The 14,041-nt window shown below is 37.5% G+C and overlaps 1 protein-coding gene across 5 annotated transcripts in view; it reads left to right on the top strand.

Moving 5' to 3' along the window:
- CFAP99 (cilia and flagella associated protein 99) overlaps positions 1-14,041 on the top strand; it is a 47,451-nt gene that overhangs the window by 18,839 nt on the left and 14,571 nt on the right. For all 5 annotated transcript variants that reach the window (XM_040699330.2, XM_046940480.1, XM_004936222.5 and 2 more), the window contains 5 exons: positions 2,842-2,922; positions 5,510-5,575; positions 6,541-6,612; positions 10,558-10,646; positions 12,881-13,085. In XM_040699330.2, the coding sequence (XP_040555264.2) occupies positions 2,842-2,922; positions 5,510-5,575; positions 6,541-6,612; positions 10,558-10,646; positions 12,881-13,085 (513 nt within the window). The remainder of the gene's footprint in view (positions 1-2,841; positions 2,923-5,509; positions 5,576-6,540; positions 6,613-10,557; positions 10,647-12,880; positions 13,086-14,041) is intronic.

Here is a 14,041-nt window from a genome sequence, read left to right as displayed (position 1 = left end):
TTAGATACCATTTACATCTTAGGACAGCAGAGCAATTTAATGGTAGTGTGTTATACAGTTAATGGAATTTAACATTGGAACAACTTAATACTGGGCTCTGAAAAACTGCATTTAATAACTACTTAATCGGTATAGGAATGAGTCATATTGCTGTTATTTTAGTACCTTTATGCTGTGCAGCCCCTCTTAGAATAAATTTGCTTTAATGCAGATTAATTTACTGAAGTTCATTTGTGTTATTAGGGTTATACAAAATTTGGATCACATTCTAGCCAAGTCTACAAATGCAATAGTTTGTGTGAATGTAAAACCACTAGCGCAGAGTGACATATGATGTGCCCATCCCTTTGTCTATGTCAGCAAATAAAGCTTCACCTTGCCAGGTGCCACACATTATTGCCAGCATCACCACTTCAGATCATGAACATTCAGCAGAGACTGAATAGGAAGTCCAGATGGCAAGAAAGATGCAGAAAAGTGAGAGTAGTACATTGGCTTGGATGCTGTGTGATGGAGAGTTGTATGTTATTAAGAGGAATGCTAATATATAGAACAAACAATACACTTGCCTTCATGATCTTGTTATGTATAAAAACAAATCTTTATAGAATAAGCATTGCTTACAACAGTAACTTTAAAAAAAAAATAGAATTCTGGTCACTACCAAAGTTCAAAGTGCTTATTCATCATTCTGTACAATGGTTTCCTCTCACACTTCTTCCTGAAGCTTATAGTCTCCTGGCATTGTGACATTGCCTCATCTAACATAAGAAATTTCTACTTGGGTGCGTATTTTGGGAGTGATTAAATGAAACTGAAGTTTCTTAGAAATCATTTGGCATTCTCTGGATATTTACTTCTCTGCACCTTTAAGGCACTAAATAGCCCATGTTGGGCCTGGAGTTTATCCAGAGCTGCTGTCTCAGGGCCCCATAGGAAAGCCTGTAGTTCTGCTTCTTTATGCACAGTGTCAGCTCAATGAGTATGTCATGCCATTTTGTTCTTCCTTAAAATTCTCATGATGCCTGCTCCTGAAATAAACCTCTGGTAGAAGCATATCCAAGAACCATGGGTGAACTTAACAGGCTAGAGGGGAAAGACAAGCCTGGTGTGTGTAACTCCCAGCCCCCCCCCCTTTTTATACTAAAGAATTAAGTAGGTACAGTTTGGCCTTTCCAGTCTCTCTATTGCTGGAATTTACAATTTGCCTATAGTGATGTATTCATCCTCTTCTGACAACTGCAAGTTGTTTATTATTAGAAAGGGTAATTGCTGTGTTGTCTATCCATCTGCCTGATTGGTAATCATAGCCATGGTATCTGAGGGCTAAATTACAAGGCTAGGATCATTTCTGAAACAGCTGATTGAAAAGTCTCCTCCTTTAATTACTTGGAATAAGCACAGCTTTTTCTGTGGAGATCTTCAGCTTACACTGGCAGATGATTGCAGTTTTGCAGGTAAAGCACATGACTGGGGAGAGTGAAAGAAACTGATACTCACTGCCTGTGCAACCCTTTGCAAATCCTTTGGGCTTTAATTTCTCCATCCATAAAAGCATAATAAAAAATCGTAGATATTGCTGGGAAATACTTTCAGTTCTACTTCACTTAAAAAGCTCACAAAGATATTGAGTAACCCATGCATTTAATTGCTGGCCTTTTCTATCTGTGCATTTGTTTTGCCTGTAGATAATGATGTCAGGTAGCAAAGGCATTGGAAAGTACATCAGTGCCTTGAGTTTTTCAAAGCATAGCTCTTTATTTAGTCCAGTAAAACCAGATGGGATGCCCCCATTCCCATTACAGATTTTTCCCATTAATTCTTAAATTAATTCTGAAACTTCTATTGAAGGTAGAACATTTTTAGCGAGATAAATATTTAAGCAGATGTCCTGTAAGCTGGTAGACTATCTCACCCACACAGGAAGGAGACATCCAGTCTTTTTCCAGATTCTGCTTAAGCAAATACTGAAATCCCCAAGAAGCTTCAGCTGAGATGAAAACCACGCAGCTCCTGTTTCCCCCTTCTGCCTAGTTTTCTGCTCAGCCATAAAACAGCCAGACTATACATTTTTCATTTTATCTGTAGCATTTCCTGACATGTGAATTCTTTCCCAAATTTCTGATTAAGGCTGAGTCCTCAACCTCCAAACATTTAAGCTATATCTCCAATGATACCATTTTGCAAAAGTACATCCGGGCAGTCTCAGTAGACCAAAGCAAAGGCTTATTTTGCCCAGCAGTGACCAAACACAGATGTGTAGGAAGAACGCATGGAGGAGACAAGCTTAGTTGCTGCTTTCTCCAACAACCTTCTCAGATTCCAAACATTTCAGCTCAAAGAGTTCCTGCAGTTCCTGGCCGTTTAATAACCTGTGAAGTATGTATCCTCCCTAAACTTTGGCCATACCCTGTGCCAAAGAGCCTCGCCTTTTAACTTCATGAAGCTGCCCTATTGGGCTGTCAGTGCTACAAAGCTCAAGTTTATAAGATGCCAAATAGAACTTTTCCATTTCTAGCAACTGCTTTTTTCCCTTCATAGGGTCTATGGTGTTTATTATTTCTTTAGCCTTTCTTGTACTTGTTTCAGATTTTTCTTTCTTTCTGGTCCCTTGTCCACGCCTTGTCTTATACTGGACAGGTCTGAAAAGCCTGGGTGGTCCCAGCTAATTGGAATCTGTCCATGGCTTCTGTGTTGGCACTAATAGAAAATAAACAATATTTTAAAAATATCTGTAGCTGATTTATAGTGGAGGTGAATGCAGTGTTCTCATTGCAAGACTGTATCACTTTGAATGTTTTATATCCCATATTGTGGATATTAATGCCTTTTTTTTTTTAGGTTCCTCCAAGCACCTACAAGCCTCCAAAGGAAAAAAAGCAATTAGAGAAAATGAAAACAAAAAACCGCCAAAAAGCAGAAGTGAGTATATTATGTACCTGTTAAGCTCTTTTCTTTCTTCTAACCATTTGTTCTGCAATTTGTACCAGTTTTCACAAGTCATCCAACTCTATCTGAAACATTTTTGCTTTTGCAACTAATAACTTCTGGCTCTTTCCCTAGATTAATGAAGTCTGTATTCTCTAATCTGTTCTATCACCCTTTGTTAACCTTTATTTTGATATTAGTTGCCTGGGTGTAGGTCCACCTTTTATTCACAGAATAGGAATTACATGATAGATTATGCAAATAACTATGAAAGGCAGTAGAAACACAGTTGCTTCCTTCTCCTCACAAGCTAGAAATGGTCTCTTTTACTTCTACAGTACATGTGGGTACTACATGTACTGTGCATGTTCACTTAATAATCGAGACTTGAAATATGATATATTCAGAGTTGAAATATGAAATATGTTCCGTACTTTTATTTGCCTTCTGTAGTAGCTGAGAAATAACCACATAATTATGCAGAATTTTAAAATATCAGTAGACTCTAACTTCTTTTTCACACAGACTTCACGCTCTTTCCTTCAGTGGACTGAGAGAGTGGGAAGTCATCATGATTTGTAAAGAAGCAGAGTACATGGTCTGTGTGTTAAAAGAGCAGGAGAAGGGAGGGTCTGATAAGGGCCCTCATAGAAAGAGACAGATCTAGATATTTGAACTGGTACATGATCTGTGTGTTAAGAGAGCAAGAGAAGGGAGGGCCTGTTTAAGTGCCTTCACAGAAAGAAACAGATCTAGCAATTTGAATTGATCCAATCTTTGTTATGAAACCTGTTCGTTAGGTTAGCTCCTATTATGGTTAAAGCAGAGTACTGTCTTCTTCTGTTTGGAAGGGAATTAATTAAGTGTCAGTTCCCACTTCTTTCTTGCTGCCCACACTGCAATCACCATATCCAATCCAGTCACAGTATAAGCTTGATAAGCTTGATCGTGTGCTATTTGACTTGTTTTTATCTGCACTCTCCCACCTCCATTCTGAAAATGCCTTACTCTAACTTTTAGTAGCTAGTACTCATACAAAACCATTTATCACTCTTCTGGGTTCTCCTGACATCCTTGTGAAAGGGGCATTGGATTTTGTTCCTAAACTATAGTAAAAGCTATAACGTGTGATAAATTCTAGGGGGATAAACTTTGCGTTCCTTTTGCTGACCCATCACATTAACAATGCTTGGTATTTTATTATCAAACACTACTGCATTATTTTTTATCCTCTTATTATTTCCCCACTGTGGAGAAAGCACACATCTATTTGACTGTGTGATTATTTGTACATACTTCCTGGAAAAATTGTGCAGGAAAATCAGCATATCACAGTGCCTATATTGTCAAAACTCTACAACTATAAAATCACTTAAATACCAGCCACATTCTTTGGTGAAGAAAATGCATGAATACAAGGAACAAAAGAAAACTACCACAGAAATTATAGCTGCAATAACAGCAGTTTTTGTTGCCTCTGGAACATTATAAAAGGAATCCAAAGCATTCACAAAGGTCACTTCCCTAGACTCTTTGCTAAACAAGCTGAAATTTTGGGTCCTAAAAGAAAATGCCGTTTGTTTTGTAGCATTTTTGTAATAGCTACAGCTGTAAGTACAAAGTCTGACCAGCTGTGAAAAATGGGGTGAGAGTACTGGTAACCATATGCTAGATGGTTATAAAGGTGCTGATACTATGGACAGATGACCACAAGAAAGCCATTGGAAAATCTAGTCGGTTTCACAGATTTGATTAGAGATTACAATGAAAAGAAATGTCTAAAAGCAGGAAATGTGAATGTTTGTACTTCCCCCCACCCCCCATTTGAAATGACAGCTGGAATTACTGTTATGGATATGCCAATTGGAACAATCCTTGGTGCTCAGGTCTCCTGATCACGGTCTTATTTAACAGAAAAACAAAGCCATTTTTCATTGGCTATGTGGAAACAGTTACTATCTATGGGACTGATATGCTATAGACGATTATGAGGATGCTAAGTAAAAGTTTGAATGAGCGACATCTTTCACATGGGAAGACCTAGCATGAAGTCTGATGCCCTATGCAAAAGTTAGAACCAGTTAGACCTACATAGACAATCAAGACTTGCCTACTATAAATTTTTCATGAGGAATGACAATTCAGATAAATACTAAGTCCAGGTTTAGAATCACCGAGATTGTAATAGACCTCCAAGATCGTCTCATCCAACAGTCCACCTACCACCAAATTTTCCTCTCTAAATCATGTCTTTTAGTACCACATCTAAACATTTCTTGGACCCCTCCAGGGACGGTGACTCAAGCACTTCCTTGGGCAGCCCATTCCAGTGTCTGACCACTCTCTCAGAGAATAAATTTTTCCTAATATCCGACCTGAACCTCCCTTGGTGCAGCTAGAAGACATTCCTCTGGTCCTATCACTAGTTACGTGGGAGAAGGGGCCAACCCCACCTCACCACAACCCCCATTCATTGGAAACAAATTAGTATATTGTCTGTGCTGCAGGGTATTTTTCAGACAGAAAATTAATAGAGACTATTAATGTACCATACTGCTTAAGCTAATTGCTTTTATTCTAGGATCTGCTTCTGAAAGCAAACACTAACCAGTTCAGGTGTGCAGCCATGAAACCTGAAAAAGCAGAGGTATGCTACAAAATCCTTTATTGCTTAAATATCTCCAAGTATGAAGATGAAAATAACAGAGTTGTGTAAATATATCTCAAAATATTTGAAAATTTGTTTATTTGGGGCTGGGAATTATGTGTTGTCGCTTAAAACTGTGTTGTCAGTTCACATCATTATTGTTTTCAGATTGTACAACAAACATACTGATATTTGCCTCTTTGCACTTGTAAGGTACAACCCCCTTTTCTTTTGGTCCAGCTATTTTATTCTCCCAATTCTGAGACACTGAAACCTCCCATGATACTACTCCAACAAATCTCCAAACTAGCAATGTTCTTCTAAACCTATATATTATTTTTTGCATTAGCTTTTCAGTCAAGCTGAAGCAGTAACACTTGTTTTCATATCAAATTCTTGCTTTGGTTGATTCCTAATTTACACCTCTGTCACAAACTATTTATATAATATATTCATCACATCTGCATATTCTATTCACTGTGTTCATCCTTATGATGTGTAGACACTTCTACATCAGTATCACCCTAAAATGAAATTAATGACCTTCAGTAGAATTTGAATACTTCAATGATTCCATGAAATATCCTCTGACACCACAGTTTGTCTTCCCAATATCTGTTTCAGTTAAGAGCAGAATACATTCATGGTTGACAGGTAGAATTCAATAGGCTAGTGAAGTGTCACTGTTACTTCTTTGGCATTATTTTAGTTAATAAAGGTTATAGAAATAAAATAATAATCTTTGTCATAGGCTTTTATTTGGACCTCCATTTGCATAGTCATTTGATATGAAATATTCCCCCTGTACTGGGTGTACATAACAAGTTTTGAGTGTATACCAAGAAGATATATATCCTATGATCATATTTGTTACTCCAGAGTCAGGAGTGATTTTCAGTACAGAGCTAACATTGTTTGCTGAGTATTTGAAAATCTCTCTCTGAAATGAAAAAATGTGATTTTAGTTTGAACTGCAGAACGCACAGGACAACATGAAGAGCAGGCCAGCATTCCAGGCTCAGAAGATCCAAAGCAGGGTGAGTAACGTTTCAGATCCCATTGCTAGATATGCTTGAAATTTTTTGAGTGAAAAACACAGATTTTTTGGTGATACAAAGTCTAATGGAATCTTTGGTTTTCCATCATATTGTGTGTCCAGGATTAGATTTATGGTTTATAAGTTTGGGCCTGTGGACCTTTGACAATTCACAAGGCAATGGTCAGGGAGCAAACAGAGTGGCTACTCCAGGAGGGAAGTCAAACTAGAAGACAAGGGTGATAAAAGCACGGGCAGTGCCTACACCATCCAGGAAGTAGGTTGCAGTATCTGCCCAGGGCAAGGCAAGGCTGGTGGTGGTAGTGACAGGCTCTGCTGACTGCCAATCATCCTTACACAAAGCAATCAAATATGAGGTCTGGGGTGCACCGAGGAAGACCAGTCAAGAAACAATGCTACATCAATGCAGGTATATGCTTGAAGCCCAGTAAGGACAGCCACATACCAAACTGGAGAGACAAGGAGCTGAGTTACCTCCATGAAATACCTCCAGCATAACAGGAAAGCACTGACAACCACCCACTGAGCTAAAATGGGGATCCTGGACTAGTGGGCAAAGGGTCTGAGTGGAGGTACTAGGTGAGGCTGGTCACATCAATTATAGCCTGTTAGTTCCCTCAAAACACTAACGAGTAAGTTGTCTGCAGTTGCAGCATGAAACCATATTGCTTTTACTGCGTTTTCAATTCCAAGTGGAGAAATTTATATATAAAATGATGAGGATTAAGAATAGCCCACGGGGAGAAAATAATTGTGAAATAATGGTTTAAGAACTCAGCACAGGGACAGAAGAATCATATCTGTGAATCACTGCTTCAAAATGAGACCCTAAAGAATGATGAGCACTGACTCTGGATAATGACTGCCTGATATGCAATATACAGTCCATCTGGTTATTTTTCTTCTGCCCTTTATACACATACTCAGGTTATAAAATCCACAAAACTGCATGTTTCTCTGCTAGGATTTGCAAGGCTCAGAGTATTGTAAATATGGAAAATTTGTTCCACTCTTGGTTGTATAATACATGAAAACTCACATTGCTATCTCTTCAGTAGTTATGCTACAGATAATCTTCAGTCTTACATCATTCAATCAGTGACCTTTCATTTAAATTCATATCCAGAATAGTTTAATGTAGAAGTTGTGCTTGTACTGTCGCCTCAAAAACCTTGTGAGCAGATCTACCTACTTTTTAAAACTGTATTTAGATACAGTTCTTACAGACTGTGGGAAGTCTGGTTCCCTTCTTGGAGAACTGGGCTTCTGGTACAAATTTCTAAGGAATATCTGGCACCTATCACATACTGAAGTTATCTTTAATAACAGTATCAGCTACTCAATCTGCTTACTAACAATCTAAGACCATATAAATTATGGGAAAACAGTCATACCCCAATTCCTTTTGCCCTTAAAAGAAAAAAGTCAGGAAACACCTACACAGACAACCCAAACATACCACCTGTAATTATGTGAACTTGGTTCAGGACTATGTATATTCCACTTTCTTTTCTCAGAATTTAAAAAATTGAAACCTAATTGCCAACTCAGGAGAGTCAAGCTATCTGCCTAAATTGCATAAAGAAAAATGTGGATCTGGCATCTTACTCTATCGATATTGGATATTTCTAACACCTTCTAGTGTCTTCTCTGGAAGCAAAATCAGTTTTATCTCATCTAAACACGTTTGCCATAAAAGTTAGTTAGATGATGTTCAAGAAGCTGCTATAACTTTTGAGACAGGCATATTGTTACTGACTTTCAAAATACTTTCATTCCTTTTGCCCTCCTATCTGTGAAAGGTTTATCCATTATGTGTTATAATGAGTACAATCTATCCTCAAATGAATGACATCACATACTGTTTTAACCAACTATTATGTTCTTCTCCTCTTTTTGGAACACTCACCGTATGTTAAATACAGTTTTTCAATTCTGTCAAGCACACTTATTGTGTGCACCAACAATTATTTCTGATTACCGCTACAAAATCTCTATTCATCTTTTTCACTGCAAGAGTGAGACGGTACAAATGCATCCTCACATCATCACTCTGTCTCAGTCTGCTTCTTGCTCATATCTGGCCTTGCTCTTTCTATATGTATTGGTTTTGGTGAGCTACTGTGTGCTTATTAGTTGGTCATAGTGAATGCAGTCTTCTTCCACAAGACTTAACAGTGGTCTACATTTTGCCAGATTTTTTCCATCTTCTCATCTCGAAAAAGGGGAACTATCTCACAACAGAAGGGGAATGAGAAAAATTCAAAAATTCCTTGATACCACATGAAACAGAGGAATCTTTCCAGTTATTTTACTTATGCCTGTCTTTACGTATCCTGGAAGTTCTAGTAATTTTGACTATATGGGCTTCAATCATACTTCTGTTTAACATCATGAGAATCTGAAGCTAGAATTGTTTTCATAATCAGACTTAACTCAGTTCTCTAGCCACATTTTACTTAGTAAATACAGAACTTGATATCTGTATTTGCAGGTAATCGCCAAATATATGGAAATTTCTACATGTTTCAGAGAAAACATCTACTCTACACCAGTATGGGGTATAATACAGGCTGGAGGGCAAATGTCAAGAGGAGATGTCAGTGTAATGTGGAAGACATTGAAAAGGGCTGATAAGTGGACCAAAAGGAAATATATCGTTAGGCATTGAGAAGAATAAGTATAGTGAGTCAAACAAAATCACATTCTTGTCCTAAATTCTTTTAACTATCATCATTTTGCCCATCAGTAAGCAAGCAGTTAATTTTTTGCCATTAAAATGTGCCATCTGTGAGGAAAACTCAATAATTCTACTTAGTGAATTTCCAGGTGATAGCATACATTCATTATCCTCAACCTGCCTAATTAATATCAATTATAAAATGTCCATTTTCCAGTTAACTTACACATTTCAGGAGACTGCAGTACGTACAATATTTGCAGTATATAGCTTGAGTGATTCCGTGCATCTGTTTGTCAGCTTCTCATTAAGCTGTTAATTTGGAGTTTAAATACATGTTTGGATATTAAGCAAAGAATTTTTTTTTTGGAGTTAGGTCAAATGTGTCACAACTGAGCTTTGTTTTCTGTAGGAATGATCCCAGTTCTTTTCCTGTCTGCCCTGCTTTGCCTTGGCTCTGATCATGTCTAATTATATGCGCTTGCAAAGGTGCTATATTTTGTCATCTGAACAGTCTACATATGCAAGGAGTATTTTTAACTGGCAAAGAGATAGTTGCCTTCTTCATGCAGTATTTAGAGATTGTCTGGGAGTTTATTCCTAAGGCAACAGTCTGAAGAACTACAAAGCAGCCACAGGATCTGGTCCAAGTTGTAATGTGAAGACTGAGTCACTGAGAACTTTGCTTCCAGGATCTAGAAAATGGATATGGCAATTGGTATTGCCAGTTGTTTTAGAAATATTTTGAAGTTAAAATAGTGATTATCTGAAAAAAAAAAAAAAAAAAAAAAAAAAACTTTTGAGACCTTCATGTGAGAGGTACTGCTTGTTTTTTATTTTAATGCTTTTGGCTAATTTACCTTCCTTCAGAGACAGGCATTCAAAACATTTTATTCTGGAAACAGTTTACTTCCTTTGTCCAAACCAGATGGAATCCATGCGCACTATGAACTTGAGCACTGAACAAATGAAAGGAAGTGAACACATTCTAAGGGATTTGACATGGTCCAAGAGTGATTACAAATTTATAATCCACTTGGGAGACTTTGCTGATTTCTTAAGCAGCTTGAGTGGTTTATGAACAGCGTGCAATTTCATTGTGAATGTCAGATTAATGCTAGATGAATGCTTTAAACAAAATTTATGCTGTCTTGGGTCGATTTATTTAACCCACTGAAATGTTTTTATACTCTGTTTTATGGTTTACATTACTAACGATAGTATATATATTCCCTCTCCTGACAGATCGACAATTTACCTATTAAATTAAATGCAGCAGCTATTTTAAGAGAGGGTGCCCTCTATCAGCGAAAAATGGAACAGGAGCTCCAGAGGTATGGTCACATATCTTCCTCAGATTATTTTTCACACCTCTTGATAAAGAATAATTGACAACATTACAATAATTAAGTAAACTCCAGGTAAACTAATATAAAGGACCTTTTATAAGGCATTAAGAAGCTATTCTGTAAGCATTGGTGACAAACAGAAAAGTGGACTAAAATGAAAGTTTACACTGAAGTCAGTCTTTTACTATAGATGATGTGCTGTGTGACTGTGTTCTGATTTTGCACTCTGGGTAGTGTCCTTTTGTAAAGTCCAATAAAGATCAATTGTTACATTTGTTCCAGTTCTTCAGAATAAATAATGAGCCAAATGCACATCTACCTTTGTGTCCATTATAAAAGGAGCATATATATTAAGCATATATATTAACCATTTCATATATCTTCTTTTTTTTGGGGGGGGGGGGGGAGGTGAAGAGGGGGGAGGGAAGAGTGCATGTAAAGTTGATAGTTGAATTTGTTTATCTATGTATAGAAATACCTGTCCCTTACTATCACAGTAAGGTGATATGTGATATGGGAGGACTAAGACCATGCTGGTCTACAAGCTGGATGAGCAGGAGTGTGGGTGACAGCAAGGCATGCAAGGATAGTGTCTTCACTGAGAAGCCACTCAGTCCCATTGTACCCTGGCAAGGCAGCAGAGTGGGTCCAATGAGGGGAAGCAGGATCAGGCAGCAGTCCAGCGATTGCTAGGCAAGACTATAGGGACGAATCAGGCCAAGGCCAAGCCCAGAGACAGACAAGTCAACAAAATGGAGTTAGCAGGTACAAGGCTGGCCACAGGCATACCTGCAACATAGCCAAGGACAAAGCCTTCTACCCTGAGTTTAAATGCAGCATCCAGGAAGAAGCTCCACAGATACAATTTTCTCAGCAGTTTTTCACACAGCTCTTCTCTCTGCAGTCAGATCCAGTGGTGCACAGCTGCACCATAACACAGCTGTGTTTGAATACAGGCAGCTAAATCCTAGGGGTGGGGAATAAGATCTTGCAGGTCCATTTTGTGCACACAGAGCTCTGACATAATGAAGTCTGACTGTGCAGTACTGTTCAGCTGATATTAATTGGGCTTCTGAATGTCCGCTGCAGACTGTATTCTACAACTAGAAATACAGAACATTTTCAGTAATAATTTTAACTAAGATAAAATCTGTATCATTGTCATCTTGATTTAGTATTTTTACTAATCCACCTGTCTTAGCAAGATAAAGACTGTTATTATTTCTGTTATTATTATTATTATCAAATTCTGTTATTATTTCAAGTCCTGGAATGACTGTCTAAAGTTCAATTTGGTTTTTGTATGAAATGTTGATAGATGGATCAGAATTCCAGCAGTAAGATTTTACACATCACTCAGGTTGTGCTATCACCTATCGTTAACAGCTGTGTATGTATACTGAAGTTTTTTCATACAATTATACATGATACTGTTCACTTTATCTGGCAGAATTTTATTGCACTCCACATTCCCCTTAACATTATTTTTTATTCATGAGATGTAATCTGCAGCTGCATTTAACACACAATAAATATATATGCATTGAGGAGCAACAGTAAGGCACAACTCACTGCATTTTTGTGTCTGTGCCCAAACTGTTGGCTCATTCAGTCCTTTGCTGCTGGACTTTGAGAGGCCTGCTGTAGGCCTTTGCTTTCCTTTTCTCTCTTGACCATCCATAAAAAAAAAGAATGTGGTTTTACTTAATAGCTGAATACTTCCTTGCCTCATTACAACAGTATTATAGGATTATTTAATTGGTGAAATACAAAACAGAAACAGAAATAAGCAGAAAAGTTTTATTTCTCTACGGTAAAGTTGGCAGGAAAACTGCCAAAGAGAAAACTTATTTGTTCTTTTTATCTCTAAGCAAAATAATCCTCTGAGAAAATGTACATACCTTTGGCCTGATTCTCCTTGTTCCTTATGAGAATGTACATGTAAATAAAGTTAGCCCTCTCTGAGCTTTACTGTGCTGGCAACTTTCACATCCATGCCTTCATACGCTTTCTTACTGCCCTATTTTCCCAGGCTTTCTACCTAGTAGGACCTCTTGAACTGGAATTAAAATACATCTGTTGGATGACTTCACAGTGACTACCTTTTCTCTCTGAATGGATCGAGCACTCTATGTCACAAAAAACTTCTAGAAATGTTTTACAAACCAAAGTAGGGCTGGAGAGCCACAGTATGATACACTCTTTCTTCACTCTTGCAGAATTGAAAATCTGCTACAAGGGACTGGAGACCCATCTGAATTCTTGGAATGGCAAAAGCAGATGCGTGAAAAAGATTTGGAAGAGCAGCTGGCTGAAATAGAGTGTAGAAGGCTTCGAGGGAAACTGAGTCATGAAGAGGCAGTTCTAGCCCATCAGAATGTAATTCAAGAAAATAAGAAGAAAGCTGATCTAATGAGAGAAGAGGTAATACAGCTTTGCTCAAATTTTGCCTGCATTCAATTACTGCTAAATTTACCATAGATGATGCCCATTACAAGTAGTTACAAAAGTTTTGTACAGTGTCTTTACTCACTGGAGTCTGTAAACAATGGATAAATAATGCTATAACTTGCAGACACTGCAGTGTTTATACATTCGAGTAGTTTTTGCAAGTGTTTGATTGGATTGATAGCACTTTTGAATTCAATTGAATATAAACAGAAAGTAAAGCATCCTTCCCAATAGTCATGTCATTATTAATATTCTTTTTCCTCAGATACTGGGATGCTAGGCACCATTTGCAATGAAATCACCAATTTGTGACTGATTTAATTATCTTGTTAAAATGAGAGCCATGAATATAAACAAATTTGTTTCCTTAAACAGATATAATTAAATTTATTTCATATTATCCAACATGGCTGTATATCTCCTGGGGAAAATTCAGATAGGAGCCCTCTTTAGATCTACAGATATGGAAAGTGGAATACTTATGCCAAAAAGTACCTTTTCACATATTTTCCAAGATATCAAATCACATTTTCCCAAAACATTGCTAAATTTTTTTTCCCCCAAACTCACTTTTTTCTGGTGCTTTTCTTACAAACTAAGCAAATGCTCAAGAAATAACCAAGCACTATAGAATTAATAGTTTCAAAAGTGACTATCACAGGCTGTGTCCACTGTTTTTCTTTTCTATTACCTTCATTTGTTGCTATGCCATGTAGGCTGACCACTACTTTTCTCTTGGTCACCTCTCACAGATGTCAGTAGTGACTCAGCAATTTCAGATAGACTCACAAAGATTTTCAATAGAGGCATAATATAAAAGGGAAACATGCTTAATGGGGTCCTTTTCTGTCCTTAAAAAAATACCTTTCAGCTACTTTGGCATTATGTTTATCTAGACAGACTATCAAGCAACAACTTGAAGTGAACCC

Source organism: Gallus gallus, chromosome 4 (genome assembly GCF_016699485.2).
Source record: "Gallus gallus isolate bGalGal1 chromosome 4, bGalGal1.mat.broiler.GRCg7b, whole genome shotgun sequence".
Lineage (NCBI taxonomy): Eukaryota > Metazoa > Chordata > Aves > Galliformes > Phasianidae > Gallus > Gallus gallus.
This window is presented reverse-complemented; position numbering and strand designations above follow the sequence as displayed.